At 37.2% G+C, this 22,935-nt stretch overlaps 1 protein-coding gene across 2 annotated transcripts; it reads right to left on the reverse strand.

The window, feature by feature from the left end:
- Positions 1-1,987: 1,987 nt before the first annotated feature.
- Positions 1,988-22,706, reverse strand: LOC139478596 (guanine nucleotide-binding protein subunit gamma-1-like). Of its 2 annotated transcripts, XM_071261142.1 has the most exons (5): positions 22,643-22,706; positions 20,559-20,605; positions 3,829-3,883; positions 3,305-3,321; positions 1,988-2,985 (listed from the first exon to the last, which is right to left on the reverse strand). In XM_071261142.1, the coding sequence occupies exons 4-5, from the start codon at positions 3,306-3,308 to the stop codon at positions 2,762-2,764; spliced, it is 228 nt and encodes a 75-aa protein (XP_071117243.1). In that variant the 5' UTR covers positions 3,309-3,321; positions 3,829-3,883; positions 20,559-20,605; positions 22,643-22,706; the 3' UTR covers positions 1,988-2,761. The 2 variants fall into 2 exon arrangements, with proteins under 2 accessions (XP_071117243.1, XP_071117244.1); XM_071261143.1 differs by lacking the exons at positions 20,559-20,605; positions 22,643-22,706 and adding an exon at positions 6,441-6,571.
- Positions 22,707-22,935: the final 229 nt, after the last annotated feature.

Here is a 22,935-nt window from a genome sequence, read left to right on the forward strand (position 1 = left end):
TTTGACAACCTGGTCTTTGTGTGTGCAGTTTCAAGAGAGAGTACCTATTGGTTTTAGAGATATTGTCCAGACAAGCACTACCAACAATGAACAGTGTCAAACTTGCTACCGTGGAAGCGGAAAAAAATATAAATTCTAAACACCACTAAGTAGAAAAAGTCACCATTTGACAACCTGGTCTTTGTGTGTGCAAAGTGTCAGGAAAGAATACCTATTAGTTTTAGAAATATAGTCTGGACAAACACACCAATATGAACAGAGTCAAAGTCAAACTAGTTGCCAAAGAACAGGAAATAATAACTTCCTAAAAATTCCTAAATAGCAAAAGGCACTACTTCAGCCCTTGATTAATACACGTACCAAGTTTGGAAGAAAAATGTTGAATAGTGTTTTTTTAGTTCTGGTCCGGAAACAACACCTACCTCCGTTTCAGCTAAGACTTAACTTGTTTCCATGGAAAGAGTGAAAAATCGAATTTTGAAAGATTCCTCAAAAGCAAAGGGCACCACTCCAGTCCTTGGTCAATACATGAACCAGGTTTGGATGAAAAGTCTTTCACAGTTATCAAGTTGTGCTCTGGAAAAGACACTCCCCCTCTTCTCTGCCTCCTTTTGAGACAAAGTCCAAATTGTTTTCATAGAAATTGAGAAAACTAAAAATGCCAAAAATCTGCAAATATCAAATGGCACCACTTCAGGATCTGTTTGCTATATCTGCAAACTTTTGTTGAGAAATATAACGGTTTAGAGTTACACTCAAGAAAGTAAATGATTATGAACAGACAGACGAGGTGTCAACTATATCTCTGTTCAAAATGTTGTTTAATCAATGTCACTTTGCAAAGAAGACTGGTGTGTACATAGTTATTACTACCTGTGTGTGTTGTGTGTGTGTGTGTGTGTGTGTGTGTGTGTGTGTGTGTGCTGTCAGAATGTTTGTATGCAGACACACATTTCGTAATATCAATATCGGATACACACAATGACTTTTTTTTATGTTTCTATATTTGTTATGGGTTATGGGTTTCACCAAAGTTGTAACCATATCACTTTGGGCTTTCCTCCCACAAAATTGAGATATAATAAGTAAAATAATAAACACTGTTTAAAGCAGTGTTGACCCTTAAAGGCCCAGGGTAGACTACGTCTTCAGCAACCCATGCTTGCTGTTGAAGTCGACTATGCATGTCGTAAGAGGGTGATCAGGCTCGCTGTCTTGGTTGATGCATGTCATCGTATCCCAATTCCATGGATCGATGCTCACGATTTCAATCACTGGATTGCCTGGTCAAGACTAGATTATTTACAGACCGCCGTCATATACCGGTAGCTGGAATATTGCTGAGTGCTGCGTTAAACAACAAACAAACAACCTAGCAAACGAAAGCAGTGTGAAAAACAACCCACTCACTAATTTTCACATGAATCAGCCTGCATCATTTTTGTTGCACAGTGTACTCTCAATAATGGCATCATATTCTAAACTCTTACCTCCAAGTCATAACACACTGAGTTGCCAAAAGACATCAAATTATGAAGTCAGAAGCACAACCATTGTGCCTACCACAGCCCCACATGCCTTGTGTGTTTGTCAGGCCCAAGTACCTGTTCCCTCGGGGATTCCAAGTAAAAATATAGGTCCCCATTAACCTATACTCGTCACAAGAGGTGACTAAATGGAGGAGCAGGTCAGCATCAGTGACTTGGATGATTGCATGTCTTCATATCCCGATTGCATGGATCGATGGTCCATTGTCAATCATTGGATCATCTGGTTGAGATGAGATTATGTAGCTGTCGTCATAGAGCTGGTATATTGCTGAATGTGGAATTAAATTTGAAGTGGGCCATCAACATGTGAAGCTAACACTGTTCCTACTGACTACATCCATCAAACTTACACTGCGTCCTTATTGTACTTTGGGCATGTGCAATAATTTTGAATACCAGTACAATGATAATGCACTATGTCACAGAAAACAGAACTCTTTTCTTATGTAGACATTTACTTTACTATACAATAAGATGAATCAAGATGTAAAAGCATTTTTGACATGAACTGTGTAGAATGTACTCAATCACATTTCAATAGAACAAAAAATCACATATTTCACGTAAATATGATGAGATGTTACTGACTTTAAATGATGCTTTGATTACCAAAGTGCCTCTCCAGGAACTACAGTGCACAAACATATCACACTTCAGACAAAGCCTAGATTGATGACGGGGTAAGTTGTTTCCAGTTTGCCACAGATATCGAAAGATGACAAACAGAAATGCAACCTTTTCATCATCACTGTAAGCTAACAATGGACAATTGTTTAGCAAATTGTTAGATCTCAACATTATTTGTAGGACACAATTATTTATGTAGATATATGGACAGATGAGAAACCTCATACTTGTGTAGTTAAATAATGATGGTAAAAGTTGTTCAACATTGCAAGAAATAGTCCTAACTGTGTTGTAGAGTATCAAATATGTAGGAGTAGCTCAATGACATAAATGTTATTTTGCAACGTCCCATAAATCACATCTGTCGGCCATACATATGAGGCAAAATGGCCATATGTGGACACATTCCGTACTAAAAGTGAACACGCACTTCCCTCACAGATATGGCCCCAGGAGCTCAGGTCTCACAACACAAAGAAAAATACACAAAATACTGGAGCTACACATAATACAAGAGACAGATCTTGATGAGTCAAAGACAGGCACAGTGCCATGCAAGAGTTACCTCCCATTGGGAGGTAACTCTATAATATGGTGCAACCACCCTTTTCTTTGAAGGGGTTGTCACTGGGCTTGCAGAATCCCTTAATGAGGACGTCATCCTCTGTGTGGGAGTCACAGTACTTGACAAGGTCCTCGATACATTGGGACACCCTCATGCGCGTGATCTGGGCCTCGCAGCGGAGCTGATCGATGAGGCGACGTTGCTGTTGTAGACCTTCTTGTAGTTTATTCATTCTCATATCAGCTGTGGAGACAAGACACATACATTATTTTAAGGAGAGAAGTTGAAAAAACCCATCATAAATGTATAATTTTATTATATGAGAACATGTTATAATAATAATAATATGCGATGATAAAGATAGTAAATTAGATAATGATGCCTTGCGCCATTTTAGTGTGCAGAGTCTGTTATATTTTACATATTGCTAAGTTTAGAAGGATATGTAAAACCTCTTTTAAGGCCTATGACTCTAAAAACAATCTAATAAAGAATACCTATTGTTCATGTCATTTATGTATAATGATCTCTTGATATCATAAGTCAAGAAGAAGCAACTTACCCATGACGTGCCTGAATCTGAAAGACAAAATTATATTTGTGTGAAACAAATATTCCTGATTTTACAATCAAAGCCTATGAAAATAACATACATCTTAAATGTCCCAATTTTCTTGTTTGTAAAATTTAAAGATAAAATTATAAAAAAAACATACATTCATGGTATCATTAATCAGCAGTGTCAAGAATGAATAATGTTCCTTTATGCCATGTTGAGCAATATACAAGATATATCATGGCAGCATTACAACAAGTAACTCTGGGCCAGGCAAACCAGCCGTTGAAAGTATGAGCAATCCAAATCATGGGGGCATGATGACACACAATCAGCAGGTCACACACTGTATCCACACAATCATCATCAGTCTTTATTACAAGCATACTGGGCACCTACTCTGCTCTGGAAATCCTCACAGGTAACATTTCTAGACAAAGGATTATTAGTGATTTGCACAATACTGCACAAAAGTCTATTGTGAACACATTGGCCGTATTGTAAAAATGATTCATAGTGGTAGTACTTACAGAAAATGTTGTCACAGAACTTAACAGTTCGTGCTCTGAGACCCAGGCCTTGCACCTGAAATCACAAAAAGTTCATAAATAATTCAAACATCTTAACACATGATTAACATGAAGGACATAGGAAAGGGAAATCAAAGCTGAAAGTGTCCACTGCAAACAAAGGATGCCCAGTGTTCGAAATTAAGAGTGAGCGAGTGAATATGGTGTTGTGTTGCTTTTAGCAATATTATAGCTGGGGACACCAGAATTGGGCCTAACACATTGAACCCATGTGGGGGAATCAAACCTGAGCCTTCGGCATGAGGAGTGAACGCTTTAACCACTAGGCTACCCAAACGCCCCTCGAAATTAAGAATATAAGTCAAGGGGTCATTGTCATTACCCTAATCATGCTGATGCTCCAAGAAAACTTAGGGGGTCCTTAGATTACTACAGCAGGACATCTCCAGGACCCCAGGACCTTCCCTAATTTCGAACACGGCAGATGTCATATCATAGCTTCTTATTTCCTGCAAACAGCCTATGCATAGGTTCGAGACTGGACAACAAACACAACTGCATACCTACTGCTGAGGAAAACATCAAATATCCTCTGTAGCGTCACTGTTAGACCAGCAGTGTTGTCACCTTTAAACAGTTTAAATACACAAACAAAAAGGTCCCTTGTTAAATTTTGATTCTTTCAAAGGGTAGATTTGGGGATACAGCTAGGATATCAGGGTTACAATTAAGACATCATTTAGGTGACAAAATGAATCCATACACAGCTATAAACAGGACAAAAGTTGGTCAGGCCGGTAATGTCAACATAGTTGTTCTATGCCTTTCAAACTTTTAGTCTTTTTCCTTCTCGGTAGACACTTAACTCATGGACTAAAGTTCACCCACATAAAACTCAATACTCAAGTTCGTGTTTCTCCTCATCCACATAAAAACACAAAACGCCTCCAGAAAAACAGAAATACTTTTGGGGTTGTGCTCAATTGTTGGTACTCATTTTATATTGGCATGTGATGCTGACGTGTCTAAAAACATATCACCACTTCTGTCAAAGGTATATTTTGCTATGCTTATGACAGGACATAAGTTGGTCAGGCCTGAAATGTCAACATAGCTGTTCTGTGCCTTTCACAATCTGCATCACAACTGGGTTGCTGGGTTTCACATAAGCAGCAATCATGTATACTAGACATGATTTTCAACCTCAATATTTCTCATCATATTTTGGATGAGTCCTATTGGTCTCAACATATTTGATTAGTCAGTACTACAAAAAATCCAAGGCACTGTAACAGATATTGCATGTTTTTCATTATATCATTTTTCAATCAGCATAATGTTCATGAGGTTGACATTTACTTCATTTAATAAATTCTTCAAGGCATCATTATTTTTGTTCATTTTTTTGGTCATCAATATTTTAAAGATAAACCTCAAACATCGCTCTCTAAACTGTGATCTTTTCTCAATAAAAAATATATACAGTGTATCATGATGATTCTGTTTTCACAGCGTAGTGAAGCCATGGTTTTGTACAGCTGGAGTACGTCCAGGACCCCAACCCCAACAGCTGTGCAACCCACCATCACCTGTGTCCACAACCTGCCGGCCAGGTAGCCCACACCTAACCAGGCAGTAGCTGAAACACCTGTATTCATAGGTGACTGCAAACAGAAAACTAACTCATATAATAGGTGGGATATTTTCTTAATATTTTAGTATGTGGATCAACTTTTTACCATTATTTGCTCATCAATCTATAATTACATTTTGTTTTAAAGGACATATTTTTTTTAAATTCAAAAAGTTTTAAAAGACATGTTATTGTTGCAACAAGGTCAATATGCAGAAAGATTTTCTGAAGGTAAAATATTTTGTTTTGGCCATATTATAATGAAATTATTTCAATCTGCCTAACTATAACTTCAAATGTCAACTGTGCCATATTAGTTATTACACAAATATAGCCCTTCCCTTCCAGGCTCAATGATCCGTACTCATACATTTTTGTGTCAAAATATGTTTTGAATAATGTTGAATGTCCTTTCACCTGTTCACAGATTTCTGAATAAAATATGGGCTAATCGTTTTGGGTGAGATTGGCCTTAGGTCTGTACACATATTTTGCTGACCCTCCCTTCTTTCGTTGTGTCCTTTTCTTCAGAATGTCACCGCAACCCCCTCCCCTATGATAAATGACCAGTCTCTAACTACTGTGAGTACGCCAATGCATGTTCCTGATAAACAGACCCTTTCACTCAACCATAGTAAGAGTACACAGAACTTATTCAAGTCGTGCACCCTGTGCCTCATGGGTGCTTTGGCCAGGGGAGGTCAGAGGTCTGTTTATACCTGCCCTGGCTCCAGTAACCTTTCTCAGACTTTTTAAACCCCTGAATAAGCTTGACCTTCTCCTGTGAGTATAACTAAGAATCTCTCCAACATCCACACAATCCTTTGTTCCGATAGATCACTGTAAGCTAACGTACGTCCACTTGTACATCATCAGAAATCAACACGCATTATACACCATCGTCATAGGATATTAACAATTATCAACCCAACTTGTGCATGTAATTTCATCATAAACCCACCAGCAACTCCCAACTTACCTTAATCCTGTTCAAATATCTATTTGGATGTTCTGATCTGTGTGACGATTCTATGATTTATGACCTGTACACATGAAATACACACATCAACCATCCATCACTGTCTGTCGTCAATAACAGTCTGTAACATATATACACAGCTGCTGCTCAGTAACAAAGCAGGTGATAATATAGGCTGGGTAATTTATTAACAGTCCCTGTTGCCATAGCAACTTGGTATTGAGCGTGATGTCTCATCCTGGTAGGGCAACCTGATAAGCATTACCAGGGCAGTGTCTCTGATTCTTGCAGAGCAATTAGAGAAAAATCAATCCTATTACGGTGTGAATTAATCACTTGTGAGTTGTGGACCAATCACAAATAGATTATTGTTTAACTGACTTGTGGTGTACAGATGGTACATGCTGTGCTGGGGAATTTATTTCCTCTACTTCAAAAGTATTCAGTTGCTGGAATACAATGAATTCAAATTCATTAATTTCTTGTCTGTAGTCTTTTTCCTTCTCGGTAGATACTTAACTCATGGATTAAAGTTCACCCACATAAAACTCAATACTCATGTTCGTGTTTCTCCTCATCCATATAAAAACACAAAACGCCTCCAGAAAAACAGAAATATTTTTAGAGTTGCGCTCAATTGTTGGTAACTCATTTTATATTGGCATGTGATGCTGACGTGTCTAAAAAACATTTCACCACTTCTGTCAAAGGTATATTTTGCTGTGCTCGTGAGGAATTATGTTAATTACCCGCGATAACTCATGTCTGTAGTGACCCCTTTCTAACCCTTGACTCCAGATCTCAAAACGTGTTTTACTGCTCTGGGGATTTGGATAGGAATCCTTATGACAGATATTTGGTTACATCTGACTATGTCTGATGGTACTTGTCAAAAACATTGTGGGAAAACACTCTCATATATCATGTATCTGCACATAACTTCTGACCTTTACACTGACTGGTTGGGGGCTTTCCTACAAGACATAATACCTATAGATTTGTATTTTATTCTTATGTCTCCATGGTAACTGACTTTGGAACAGGTCTGGTCATATTTTCCACCCAGCAGTTGAAAATCAGGGGCGTGACTTACAACCTGTAGCTGGGTTCCATGGCTGTCTTGAAGTGTTATTTCCCTCTACTTGGTTCCCATTTGTCAGTATTATTTACTGGAAGCTATATTCAGTAACAATAGTCAACATCCACCTCTGTCACAGTGACTGATTCGGATGAAAGTCAAACCCATGTGTATATAAATAATCTCTACAAAGACTACTGGGTCTAAATCCATCAATATTTCTCGCATGTCAACATGAATAATGGGTAAGGAAGTCTACACTGCTCCAGAGAAGACTTATTGTCTACCGATCATATAACTTTACAATGTTGAGAAACTATTTCAACCTGTACTGTAGTCCATACAAAACATAAAGCAGTCTCTCATTAATGTTCATGAATCATCAACAGGAAAGTATTTGTGAAATTATATTGATCTGGAAATAACATACAAGGAAGTTTGTCATTTCAGTTAAATGGGAATGTTCGACAACTGATTGCAAACAGTTTCTGCCTTTAAAATATCATACTTTTATCTCTGTGAATAATGACAAATGTGTTTTGTTGTTCAAACTTCATACAACCTTTTTTCACAGAATTTAAACAGCCACTGACTACAATGAATATGTACACTTTAAAAATTTAAACCACTAGATGTGTATACTTGTAATACCTGGGGTTTTCTCACTTTACATTTTACACAAACAGAGGTATTCTATGACCATACAGATTCCATTTTTGTCCTGCTGAGTTGCAAAATGGTGAAAGAAATCCCTTGTTATACACATGACAAGGAGCAGAAAGTCCACCCACACAATGGTTGGTCATCTGTATGCTGGCATCTGTGCACCCACCATCTGTACTGGCATGTTTCACAACAAGGGACTGTCTCAAGGAGGCTGTTGAACCTGTCACCTCATGGAATCTAATGTTTTCTATCTAAAACTCTGTCAGTACGGACATCATAAACCTGTTATGTAATTTAAACAAACTGACTTGCAAAAGAACGTTCACATCAATCAGGCCAATTACCACAATATCATAATTGTGACCAAATACTTTTGAGACAACCCCTTACTCCTGACCTGCTTTATCCCCCAATTGGGGGTGAGTGTCTTTGTTCCCAGCCCACCCTCTCATGCACAGCTGGTCTGGCAAGTCAAGGACACACAGGTGCTCCCTGGGGATTTGTGTGGCATTCAATAGAGGGATTCAGTGAATTCACACCGCTATGTACAAGTGCTTCTCTCTCATCTCATCTCATCAACAAACCAGATCTGATGTACCTCTCATCTGGTTTCATATTTCATAACACGTCTGTCTTTCATAATCAAGGTATCAATGCCCAGGCATTGTATCTGAAAATAGTTTATCTCAGCAGTAAACAATATGCATCATACAAGGAAATTTTTCTCTGCTTGCCTTCATACTTCTGAGGTGGACTCAGAACAACTGCAAACAATCTGTGTGAAATTAATCTGCCTGAGTGATCATGACTTGATGAGATGTCTTGAACACACCAGTTTGTGTGAAAACAAACTCAAATATACAAAACATTGTCATGGCACTGCGGCTCACCTGGTCATGCAGTCAACAGCTTAAACTGTCAACAGAGACAGACTCTTTACGAAAGCTCAGCTGTGATATTCAAATACTTTCTGCATAAACACGAAGGTTTACACTAATAGTAAAATCAATATTTAAAATGTCTCCATAAAATGGAACATGTGTTAAGCCCCACTACTACCTACACATACCCATGAAGATCCAGGTTAGAATAGGTCTTCAGCAACCAGGTGATTATGCTTGTCGTAAGAGGCAACTAACAGGACTGGGTGGTCAGGCTTGCTGATTTGGTTGATGCATGCTACCATATCCCATTTGTCACATCAATGCTCATGATGTCAATCACTGGATTGCCTGGTATAGACTTGGTTATTTACAGACCGTCATCATATAGCAGGAATATTGCTGAGAGTGGCATCAAACAACAAACAAACCAAACTACCTAAACACATACCAAATTTCATTTCATTTCTAAAACTAATGGACATGTAGTGTAGTTGCCATATTATCCTTCAGCTTTCAGCATGGTCAAAGGGCAAAATTTTAATAGCTCAAAAAGCAACATATCTGTTGAACCCCACTACTGAATTATGGCCATTAATAGAATTTTCAATATGTCTGCCATGGCGGCAATATTGGAAATCAGATTCTAACCAACTGAACAAATTAGAGTAGACTAACATTTAGTCTATGAAATCTTATATTACACAATACTCTTCTCCCCTCTAAGATAAACACATAATTTTCCTGATGCTGATTAATAGAGCTAGCTAGAGCTTGCCGGACTTGCTTTTCTACACAAAACCCAGGTATCTAGATTGGGTTTCTTTCATAAAATAAATAAATTCCACAGTCACGGTGCAGGACTACATTAGTAGGAACAAGCATGTTTTTCTGCTTCAATGGCCCCGTGTGTTCTGAGCCAAAGATGCTTATGACACATGACGTACACCGGACAAACAAGCCATAACATAGGCTCGCTGGACTTTCAGTTGTGTCACCCAAATACTAAATGCCTCCCTCCTCACACTGCCTATTCTTCAGATAAAAATGAATTTACTGTCACCTTGTACATGGTCAACAAAGAACTGGTTGAGAAAAGTTCCAATTTTTACCAAATACATTGTTCATTCTTTTCAATAGTTGTTTTGTATTTGCGTGTAGTGCAGTATTGTATACTGCTCATATTGCCACTAAAGTATACACCTGTGTAGAAGTGTGTATCTGAGATTTTGTTGGTACTGTAAATGTACCTACCATGATGTCCATAGAGTTTCTTTACATGCAAATAGGAGAGAAAATGTTTCAGATACCATACACCATCCAAATAATCCCATGATAATCAGAGCATATACATTTTGTTCACTTTACAGTACCCTCATAAAATTAACAGTAGTTTATGAGCCCTGTTTTAGGAACGTACTGAAGTCCTTAAGTTTTCTTGGGTCTGGGAACGGTCTTGTATTTACAACATGAAATAGTTCATATTCACATCTGCATCGACAAATCATACTCAATGTTTATTTCTTAACCATAAAAAAACCTGGAAGTCTTGATTAATTCTTGTTTAGTCACCCTCATAGTACTTTACGCTTGTCACAGTATCAGACAAATACCTTTCAACACAGGATTACCCAACCATAAAATACCTCTGCAAACATTCTGATTTCTATGTCATGGCTTTATCACAGGTTGAGGGCGGTCTTCACAGTTAGCTCAAAACTGAAATTTGGGAGGATTAAGGGGATTGGGGCTGGGGGATTATAGTCTGTTCCTGACAGATGAATGCTAGTTAGAACAAAAGCCTAGAAGCTGAAGCTGGCATTTGACAGTTGAGTTTGGAGAAAACACCTATCACCTAGAAAAGTTTTGATTACCAATCAAGTGCACATATGGTGAGTGATAATCAACTGTATCTTTTGTTGTTACTTAAAGTGAGGGAAAATCATAGCTAGGTATATTTGGATCAAATTACGAAGTGTAGGTCATTACCATTATGGCAAACGCTCGTGTTCAAGACCAGTTTATTCCTCACACTAAGGGTGATAGATTATTGGCTCATGCTGACTATCAGTATGCCCAAAGAAAGAACAGCCACAAAGACACGACAAATTAGAGATGTCTGCATCATACCACTGGGTGTCCAGCTACTCTGAACACTAAGAATGACATTCCAGTTTAGTTGAAGAACCTCAACACCATCAAGCAGACTGGTCAAAAGTAGACATTAGGGTCTTCTTATGCAACATGAAGAATTATGCAAACAGAAGAAGTAATTCCAGCCAAAAGAATATACCATGAAGAGGTTTCTGCCAAGAATTATGTTTGATTGTCTTTCTTGTGACACTGTTTTGAAAATATGGCGACACCACCTTACTCACTCCTTTTTATGATTGGCAATAAAGCTGTACGAAAAGAAAAGAGAAACATAAATTTATGAAAATCTAATATGTCTTGCATTTGAGCTCAAATGAGGGAATTGAGCTAACTGTGAACTAACAGCTTGAGGTAGTGTTTGATCGGATTTCCTTGTCAGTTGAATGGTAGAGGAAGTAATTCTTCACCAGGAATTCACTCATAATTACTGCAGGGAAAGTACCTTGTATCCTCTCTAAACTTAGTCACGTAGTGGAAAGCACCAAAATGAATGCATGTTTTGTTGGAGAACTAACTGAAGGTGTCCATCAAAAAGACAGATGATGATGTCAAAAATGATGGAGTGTCAACATTAGAGCTCTTTGTTAAACCCTACAGTAGATCCAGTGTATGGGTCAAAGAGAGACAACTCTACTGTCAAAACAAATCAACTATCCTAAACCCATACCTCTAGGACACTATCACAAACTTGTGAAAACGGTTATGAAAAAGAAATGATAAATAACATTGAGCATGATGCTGAGTACAATAATAATCAGCTTGACTAAAGGATGTACTCTGGCACTGTTTGTGTGTCAACTCTTCTTCAAGTTGCATTAGTAGAAGGTGACTACAGACAAATGTGTGACATTGCCTTGCCTTTTCATACTAGATTTCTTTACACTTCTTTGCATAGTATGTCAGTTAATTCCCCATATGTCAGCTTAACATGGGGAAAAATAATATACATATATAATGTATGGTCAACAATATGAGGTCAGGTGAGCATGGTGAAATTGGCAGGGATGAAACATTACATTCATATGTATGGTCAAAGGGAGACAACTCCAGTTAAAAACTCATATGAACTGTGCAAAATCCATACCACAAATGTTGATGTTGGAAACTGTAACAAAATTGTAATTACTGATTAAAAGGTTAATGATAAAAAAATATACTTGTGCAAAACCGCAAAATTCTGGCTACATAAATAAAGCAGCAATAAATTATTCATAACACTGTAAAGCTAAGTTTTAGTCCATCACCATATCCTGTACTGCAGTGTTTTAAATAGGTGAAATTTCACTGAAGATCACAGGCACTGTTTCCAAATTGAAACATGATCAAGATCATGTTTAGATTAAAGCAAACATTAAATGAAACCAAGAAATCCACTATGAGAAACTACATCTAGGCTTGGATTTCAAGTTTTAACCACAGAGTTATTGCTACATGGTCTAAGGGAGACAACTCCTACATGCTCCCCCATCAATTATGTGTCAACAGGTTTGTGGGATTTGTATAGCTGACCAGTATGTTCACTTTAGTTTAAAGTGGATAGAATAAACACCCATAGGAATGAATTATAAAACAAGCACTTAACTCACAATCCCTCCCTGACATACCCATTTCACATTAATTTAGGACAGAAAATAGACTCGGTCTTTTAACAAGTGCAATTCTCAGCATCAATTTTCACATCCAACTTGGCATAATGCATAATCCATGTTGAGGTCAATAATTAGGTTTGTTACAAGCAATGTCATATATTTAACTCTCAACAATAGGTGAGCTGAAATGAGGTTTAACATCGCGTTCAAGATTACTGCATTTATAAGGCATGCATGCATGCATGTCTGCTGAGATACCATGCCACAATTTAACATGAATACCCCACTCAGATACAGTATAATGACTCCGAGCCGACGAGCACAAGGCAGGGTAACAACAAGTACCATCTTTTAACGTCTTTCTGAATGGTGCGGCCAAATATTGAACCCCCAACCTTCTGTTCTCAGGGCAGGTACTCTAATACTAGACCACAGAGGCGGTCATCAACAATGGGAAACATTGAGACAAGAAAGAAAAGGGTTCAACTTGACCATGTTGACCACACAAGACCTTTGATTTAAAAAAGCAAGATTTAATACATCTTTATGTCTAATCTACACTTTCTAAAAATACTCCTGTTTGACCATCAGCACACCTAAAAGTTGATATCTCAAACATATTGGGATCTGTGAGAATATGAGAGAGACCGGTGTTATTGAGACTGATAAACCTTCAGTGATATCATCCTTCTGTTCTCCTATTGGTTAAATCTCATAAACATGGATGTTTTTGTACTCTCCCCACTCTTATCAATTTAAAATACGCCAGGGATTTAGAATAGTATACCTGTTAGTGCATATGCTATCCTGGGGATTTTATTAATTCAATTTATGTTGATATGGTAACATGTGCATGTCTCATGCTAGAATTACTTACTACCTGAACACAATGTAATGAAATGTGTGGAAAGATGTAAAATCAAATGACAATGTTTTGTTTATATTTCCATGGATATAACTTGCAACCTTCCTATCTGTAGCCCTGTGAGTGTACCACAAAACTACAGAGATCTTTTTCAAGTACATGAATGCCAGCAATTATACATGTTTCCTCAGGTCCATGGAAGGTATGTTTGAAACATAAAAATGTTAATAAATGTTGTTTTAAATTTTTTTTTTGTTCGGGTTTAATGTTACCCTCATAAAAACCCTCTGTTTTTTATCCTACACATAATACCTACATCCGATCATGACAAAGAATGTGCAGGTAATACAGAGTTAAAGGTAAAAGGAAAAAGAATAAATGAAGTCAAAATATATTTCTTAGAAGCCTTGTCTTGTTGCCATGTTTTTTTTAGTTTTAACTGTAGGTGTATTGGCCAACACATCTACTTTGACAGAAAACTATGTTCATATTACAATTCTTACAAATCAAGACTTGAATGTACACGGTACACATGGTAACCTAATCTCTGCATATAATTTATAAAACAATTCCAATTTGGAAATATGGTAAATTATCATGTCTAATGAGGTTTTATCTCAAATTTCAAATTTGTATTGACCAAGTTTGTTATCTACTGTTCATTTACCTGAATTCGCCAGTGAAGGGGTATGTTGTCATTTTTTTCCTTATATAATATTAGTACTAGAAAAAGTTTCTAAAAAAATTCTGAATCCCCTAGAAGGGGTGCACACTTTACTCAAGAAAATATGGTACATCAAAGTCAGGAGAAAATGAATTGTATCCATTCTTGGAGGTCTGTCAGTCAAGAAACCTCTGTGTTGTTGTTGTGGGACTTTGGTGATGAAGCCCAGGATGTTCATGTACAACAGTGTTGCTGTATTTAACAACACAGAAGGATAATAGGGGCATAACCATGGCAACTCTATCCATGTAACACTGGGCAATGTTTGGCCCAACCAACAGGGCTTGGATATCATATTCAAGGTCGCCTGAACACATACTCGGTCTGTTTCCTCTGAAGTACAGAACTTGAACAGTTTAGAATCTCATTTCAGTGGTTTCTACAATTTATCGCGATGTCCACGTCTCATCCATGTCTCTCATTAGATCCCATGTGTGTGTGTGTGTGTGTGTTTGTAATCAGACAAGGATATACAGAAGCGCTTCAATAAATTGAAGGTATTTGGGGGATTAGTATTGCTGAGGTTCAGGTCATATTTTAAGTGAATGTGTGTGTGTGTTTCTGTTCACATGAACCCCCACTGGCTGATCAGCCATTGGTGACAGTGTGCTTCTGTTGTGCCTTTACCAATTTGAAAATCATAAATATACAACCAATACACTGTCACTAACCAAGTTCCTTCAAAGGGAGCTCAACGTGATACGTAGTGAGTCTTTTGGCCAGCAAGTAAGCCTAGTGTGGCAGCATAACGTGGTCGTTAGTTTTCAATTGTTTCCAACATTTTGATTTTCCTGACAAATCTGAAACTCACTGGGTCTTGTCCAATATAATTGTTTCAGCTTGCTACCCTGCAGTTTGCCATTTTCTCAAAAGATTTTTCACAATTTGAATTTTAACACTATCATAAAATGCTGAACATCCAAAGGTCGTTTGCTTTGCCTCCATCTAAAAACCCCAGCCTTATTTCATGTGTCTTGGTTGAGTCACTCAACTTCAAACAACTGTGTGCCAAAGTGACCAATGCAATCATGTTCTTTCTATGTACAAGGATGATATCATCCCCAAACATTTCATAAACAATTAACAATTACCAAATAATTAGTTTACATCGGTGGATAAGATCTTAGTTTTGTTTAAGTACTATCATTTATCTACCGCATATAACACCCCCAAATTCCTCATCCCAAAGTTATTTCCCTTAGAATTATTAACGTTACCATAAAAACACCATCTGACGGGTCTAGTTTGACACACCTTTGAAAAGTATGAGTTGTATTACAAGTCACCTTAAGGCTCAAGTTGCAGCACTTGCAACCAAGGTTTACAATCAGCTCGCATCTTGGATTCGATGAGGAGTATGGTTTTATGTTGCTTTTAGCAATATTCCCGCAATTTCACGACAGGGGACACCAGGAATGGGCTTCACACGTTGTACCCATGATGGGTATCGAACCGATGCCTTCGGTGTGACAAGCTAACGCTTTCAACCACAAGGCTACACCACTGTTCCTTGAACATGACAAGCAGACCCTGACAGATTAAGGGATGCAACTTAGCATATTGAATAGCTGTGACTTAGTCCACAAGGCTAGCCAATTGTTTTAAATGCCAGAAAAAGCTGTTGCATACTGTATTCATCTTATTACGTGAAAGTCCAGTTTCCTGTGTATATTACAGAATGTTTTACAGAAACCAGCAGTGCAGACAAGGTGTTTAATTGTGTAGTAACTTACTGTTTGCAGTCTGAAAAAGAACATTTAACTTGTGTATAGCTTTGATTGCGAAGCCTTTGTCAATTTACTAAGCCCCTATTACACCAAATGCGGTATCAGAACTACTTCATGTTCAGACAACTGCTTCCTATTATGTGGATAGTGTTTGTATTGATACATAACTTTTTCCACCCAAGGAAGGATAATCTTTCCTGAAATTTGACTTCTCTCTACATACTCCTCAGGGCGTCAGGGATTGGATACATCAGCAGTCTGTGCCAAAACCTTTGGAGTCTACTAGTCTTATGACAGCATTTTCAGTACATAAAAATGTATGGCTTTTATTTACAAAACTTACTTGACCAAAAGAAGTCTTACTAGACTTGGGCTACAGACCAGTGGCTGAAGTCAGACTGTATCAGTATTGTGTGCATACAGTTGCAACGAAAAATTAACTGCATCAACAAAAATCTCTACGCATGCAAAGAAAACACAGATGCAGAATTAAAATAGAGACAAAATCTTTATTGCAGTCAGGACAAATGTACACAGATTCCTACTGACTGTAGACATGCAGAGTGTTAGAACAGCCATTCACTATAGGTTCACAGTATCAACTGAAAACACTACACACAACATACTGAGGCCTTCCGTAAATGCATGCTTCTTTTGAAATATACAAGATCATTGTGTCAGCAATTCTTGGAATTACTAAGAAAGTTCAAATTTTGATGTCTGTTAAAAGTGAAATGCTGATATTATTCAAGCATCTTCCTTGAAATATATGAAATAGTTCATAAGTTGCAAATAAATAATTTGCACTGCTAGAAAATAGCTAACACAAATTACTTGAATCATTTCAAATTTGCTCACAAATATGCTCAAATGTGTTTCACCAAGTTTCAAGATCATTTAGAAGGGTTTCCACCCTCTTTTGACTTCAAAGAAAGTCTTAATGTGACTTTTGAGCATTTTTGTCAAGACAAATATGCATGAAACAAAGGTGATCTAGGTCACAATACAGAATATGTCATGCAAAAATCAGGAATAAAAAAAGCAGAAAGCATGAAGTGAAAAACAAAACTAAAATAATGATCAACAAAATCACAATTTGCAATGTACAAACTATCTCGTGACTTTACTGAATTCCTATGGCGCAGACATATTTCCATACTTTCTTGGGTGATATCAATACCAAAATTTCAATGAGATTCACATCACTATCTAACCTGCATATACAATTTGAAGTACATATTTCTGAGCACATCTATATAAATAGAATGTTCACCCACATAACATGATAAAGTATCAAATTTGGTCAGATTAAGGCTATCATTTATCGAAACACATTCTGAAACTGCAACAAGCTACTGCATAACAGTCAAATGACAATATGCTACATGAACTATTGACAAATTTCATGGTTAACAAATGACTGACTGTCGTGAAATTTGTATTCCAAGACAAGATTTCACTTCTCACAGTGAAGTTTTAAATTCCATTGTGTCAATTTTCAGATTTCGCCTTGCAGAATATGTGTATTTCAGTAAGAAGAAAAACTGTTTCTCAAAGAATGTTGCATGTCTTTTTGTTCCGGAAGTGGTTGTCCCTTGCTGGGAATATAAGCATATCAGTTTGTTGGTTGGCGTCACAGTATGCCATTATATCCCGACATGCTTCCGACACTTTAATTCGCTGCATCTTGGCATGTCGACGGAGATCTTGCGTCAAGTTTTTCAACTTGCGATTGGTTTCGCTGGAGTCAGGCATGTCTAACGGGCTGGTTAAATAGGACAAGGTAAATTATTAGAAGCATTCTGTCAATCATATTAATATATCGCTAGTTAATTCTGACAAGCAGGAATTTGGAGGACTAACAGACACATGAAACTTTGCACTTTCGCCATGATTACAGAAAAATATAATTTTACCATCACCCAAACACATTTCTGATGCAAACAAACAATCAACCACCCCAAACCAAACTATTTATATAACTTATTTCGGCCATTTACCAACATTTTCTAATATTTTGAAATGATAATGGTTCAAGTAATACAGGATGTAAATAAAACATATCCTTACAAGCATATAACAATACTTACTTTAAGAAAATGAACAATTTTCATGGTATTTCCACTGTCATTACATTTTTTCAACTTTGTATTATCCTGAATGTCAAAGATTCTAAAATACTCAACTTTGCCAAACTTGATAAATGAATTTCAAATGTTAGTTGAACCTTTGTATGAAAATATTAAAACCAACTTACTTTTCTAATTCCATTTTGATACAACCCTCGATGAACCTCCACTTAACAAGAAAGACAGGAAAGCAACTGCACAATCATATTCTGAGAATCATTTTATAGACCAGCAAGCAGACAGACTTTTCCCAGATGCACAGATATTGAATTTCGTTAATGCCTGCTCATTGCAAAAAGGTAGCCATTGGAGAATAAGCACATTACATTAAGCACTGGGGCAATAACAAACCCATAACAACCAGACACACCCATTTCCGTGTCTAAAACTCATTGATATTACGACAAAAGTAGAATCCATCTCATGTCTTCTTAGTTGTGTAATTAGCGTTGTATTGATGGATCTATTGGATTACATACAGAACAGTTAACTCATACTGAGGTTTAAACTGTTTTAATTCCATATTTCTTAATGAAGCTTTAGTTTTGTGAGAATGTTGAATTTCTAATTGTATTCCTTAAGATTAATCCAAATATTATATTCAATACTGATTTTTTGTTGTTGATTTGTTCATATTCTCAAAACTTCCTTTTTTCTATATCTCAGAAAATTTTAGATACTTAATTTTGTTCAGACACTGCTGTTTAACTTTCGGTTGTTCAAGAATAAACATATGAAAAGCAATGAACTTGGTGAATTTGTTTGGTAATAAAACCAAGAGAATGTTTTTATGCCAAAAGGTGAGGGTGCTACTGCTGATGTATACACACTGGATAATTGAGGGTGCTATTGCTGATGTATACACACTGGATAATTGAGGGAGCTACTGCTGATGTATACACACTGGATAATTGAGGGTGCTATTGCTGATGTATACACACTGGATAATTGAGGGAGCTACTGCTGATGTATACACACTGGATAATTGAGGGTGCTATTGCTGATGTATACACACTGGATAATTGAGGGAGCTACTGCCGATGTATACACACTGGATAATTGAGGGTGCTATTGCTGATGTATACACACTGGATAATTGAGGGTGCTACTGCTGATGTATACACACTGGATAATTGAAGGTGCTATTGCTGATGTATACACACTGGATAATTGAGGGAGCTACTGCCGATGTATACACACTTGATAATTGAGGGTTATACTGCTGATGTATACACATTGGATAATTGAGGGTGCTACTGCTGATGTAGTCCTGGCTTCAACCATTGTTTGTTTGTTGAAGAAGTGAATGAGTGAGTGAGTGTGGTTTTATGCCACTTCTAGCATTTTTCCAGCAATATCATGGCAAGGGACGCCAGAAATGGGCTTCGCACATTGAACCCATGTTAAGAATCGAACCCAGGTCATCAACGTGACAAGCGAATGCTTTAATCACTAGACTACCCAACCACCCCACTTGTTGTAGGAACTGTAATAGATTAATGAGTCCGAACACAACACCAACACTGTTAGAACACTGAACTAAAAAACTTATTATTGACAACCATGCTACCACACAACATTCCAGACCACAGACAACAACAACTACAACATGCAGTTCAGTGCTAGGGATGAAAGGCACACCCCACGATCTCCAAACATTGTAATGAAAAAAAAAGTATGATAAACACTGAAAAGTTTTCAAATAGACGCATGTTAAAAAGTAGTATTGGCTATCAACTTTTCAGGTCTTCCAATATCATAGCCAAAAAAACACTTGCAGAACTGTCCAGTCAGGTAAAAAAAGCCCCTTACAAATGTATTAGGTAATTTGTAAATGTTAAATTTGGTGTTATTTGCATCTGATTAATCTTGATTCAGTAGTCTTCAGCTTCTAATTGCTACCATCATTTATAGCTGGAATGTGATGGGTGTGGCAATAAACAACTAAGAAAATAACAAATCAGCTTCCAATCTTTCAAACTATAACGGGTAAATTCCTTTCAGACCTGACAAAGCCATAACAGCTTATCTTACAGACTACATGTACCTAGTCCTCAGATGCATAAACTGAGCCTTTACTTTCTCTTGATTTTTTCCTGAACCACATTGCATGTTATTTCTCTAAACCATTTCAATGAGGAACCGTCAATCACTATCTGAACCAGGCACCTGCACTCCCACAAGAGGTTTAGCACATCATCATTATGTGGATAATAATAATAACCCACAAAAGGCATTGCTTCACCCATCCATTAAACACATATCAATCATGACGCTAATAAAATACCACAACATATACACAAACCTGATTGGCTGTTGCTACCGAAATTGTCCAATAAGGTTCCACTATTCCTGAAACAGACAGGATTGATGTTACTGTTTATTATAAAGCAAACAGAAACTGTTTCCAACCAGTGTACACAGGCTGAGCATTGACTCAGTGGACATGTCTGCTGGTCTAGGATATCATATTGGTTCTCGTTGTAAAAGGTTTGTTGTTTCCAGAGGCTAATACAACACATATGATCAATTATTATTTATAACATTAAAAGTTTTCATTCTGAACGATGTTTGTAGCTTCTTTTCCAAGTGTGGCTTTTGAGTCACCTTAGTCAAGGTTAGTGCAACTTGTGTAAGTCTTAGTGGTTTGGTTCCAGCAGTTATATTGTAGCTGCTGTCCCTCCATACAGACATAAGAAAGTCACAATGCTAAGATGACTGAGGATTAGGGCTCAGTGATCCCAGAAGGGCAAGGACTGTATGTTCACAGTGAGTGACTTAATGTAAAAAGGCTATCGTGAAGATAACAAACAAGTTACCATTTTCTTCTGTCTTTACTTTAAAGTAACTAGAATTTCTCAAGAAACTAAAGATCTTTCACTGAGACAAAACATGAAAAAAGCACCTAAACATGGGGCCCAGGACAAAAACAAAACACAGCGACGGCAGTCATTCTGTTACAGAATTCATCAATTGTAACCTCAAATATGATTCGTACGATTCCTGAGATCAACCATTCAGATGCATGATTTGAAAGCCCACAAACTTAGATGATCACCAAGCAGTTTGTCCCACTATTTGGAAAGAAATTCAGCTGAGATTTGCATTAAGCATTTGTTACGCAAATATCTTTTTAAAACTGTAAATAAAGAGTGTAAGCGCTGAAAGTTTCTACCAGAGAAAAGGTCAAGAAGGAATACATTTCCCCTATCCTGATAGAAATGGTACTGGCCACCGGATACTGGTAGGCAGCTGTTTCCAATACTAATGCCTTTGAGCATGTTGAGCCAAGATTGTATCAAAGACTGTAACAGCCCAATGTTTAGTCATACTCTTCAGAACTCCAGATAATGTTTTGTTTGAGTCTTTGGGTGTTTAATCACATTTCATCATTCACATTGGCTAGTGATAGTTTTATTTGAGAAGTCAAAACAATTTCACTCCCCTTGGTCCATTCTTTGGGGTATTTTTGCTGTAGACATTTTAAAATATATTCTGCTTCAATACTGATTCAGGTGACTTTTAATTTGTATCTGTACATATGCTGTCTAAGTGTGTATCATGTCACAAACTCATAACAGCTGTATACATGTCTAATTAACAAGATGCAACTTCGCTAGACCTAGAGCCTTGATCATGGTGCATCATTCGACAAGAGAGAAGAGTTCATGTATATGTGATGCCTGCCTTCTATCAGCGAATCAAGATTAGTTAAGAAAATCGAAATGAATACATTGTGCAATTGAGTGTTGTTATACTATTAGGCCTTTCGAAAACATTCAAACATTTTTGTATGCAAGTAATTAATTGGTAATGTCGATTTATATTTGGTATACGCAAATACATGAAATATGCAGACATGTCTTGTTGCAACATCGCACAAACCAGACAAAGCCCATGTTTAACATAGTTGCACTGTTCAGTCAAAAACATCCAAACCTACTTGTGAAACAAAGCTGCTTGTGAAACAGCAACCTTTTGGCACATTGGGAGGGAAGTATAGATGTTATCAAATGTCGATAAAACAAAGCTATTTCATTTTCAAACGCGATTCCACACAAATGACTCATGTCATAAACATAAAATGAAACAAATATATTATTGTGTTTTATCTTAGATTGCGATAACATTATGACAGAACTCGCATCCACCGATCAAATAAAACACTTGGGTTCCTGTATTTCCTTAATTCAGACGTGAACATTTTTGACAAGTCAACTCTCCTCTCGGTTTTACACGCAATCTGTGAAAAATGCTTATTCCTTAGACTACGGTTTTACGAACGCTAAAAATATAACATGCACACGCTATTTCGTTCAGTCAAATCTCTTGTATGGATATGAGACACGGATTTGCTGCACGTATTGAGAACGAACAAAGAAAATATACCTCAGCAACTACTGGAATCTGGAAGTGACAAAATGGCGTAGGGCGAGACGGAAGTGAAGCAACTAAGCCTCGTTTCAGATTTGTGGGCTGCACTTATAGTTGATTTCACAATACACACAACCTTCTTTACACGTAGAGGAGATTTCCTGCGTTATTGGTCATCGCATCTCAGCATATTTTCACAGAGTTGTATCGTTATATATGTTCGTCCACTATCGTATAGGGTGATCAATGACATATTATTTTCTAAATCTGGACGAGTCGGTCACAGACAATCTTTTCCGTGATCATAT

This window comes from Haliotis cracherodii, unplaced genomic scaffold (assembly GCF_022045235.1).
Source record: "Haliotis cracherodii isolate W230 unplaced genomic scaffold, xgHalCrac1.p SCAF_4, whole genome shotgun sequence".
Lineage (NCBI taxonomy): Eukaryota > Metazoa > Mollusca > Gastropoda > Lepetellida > Haliotidae > Haliotis > Haliotis cracherodii.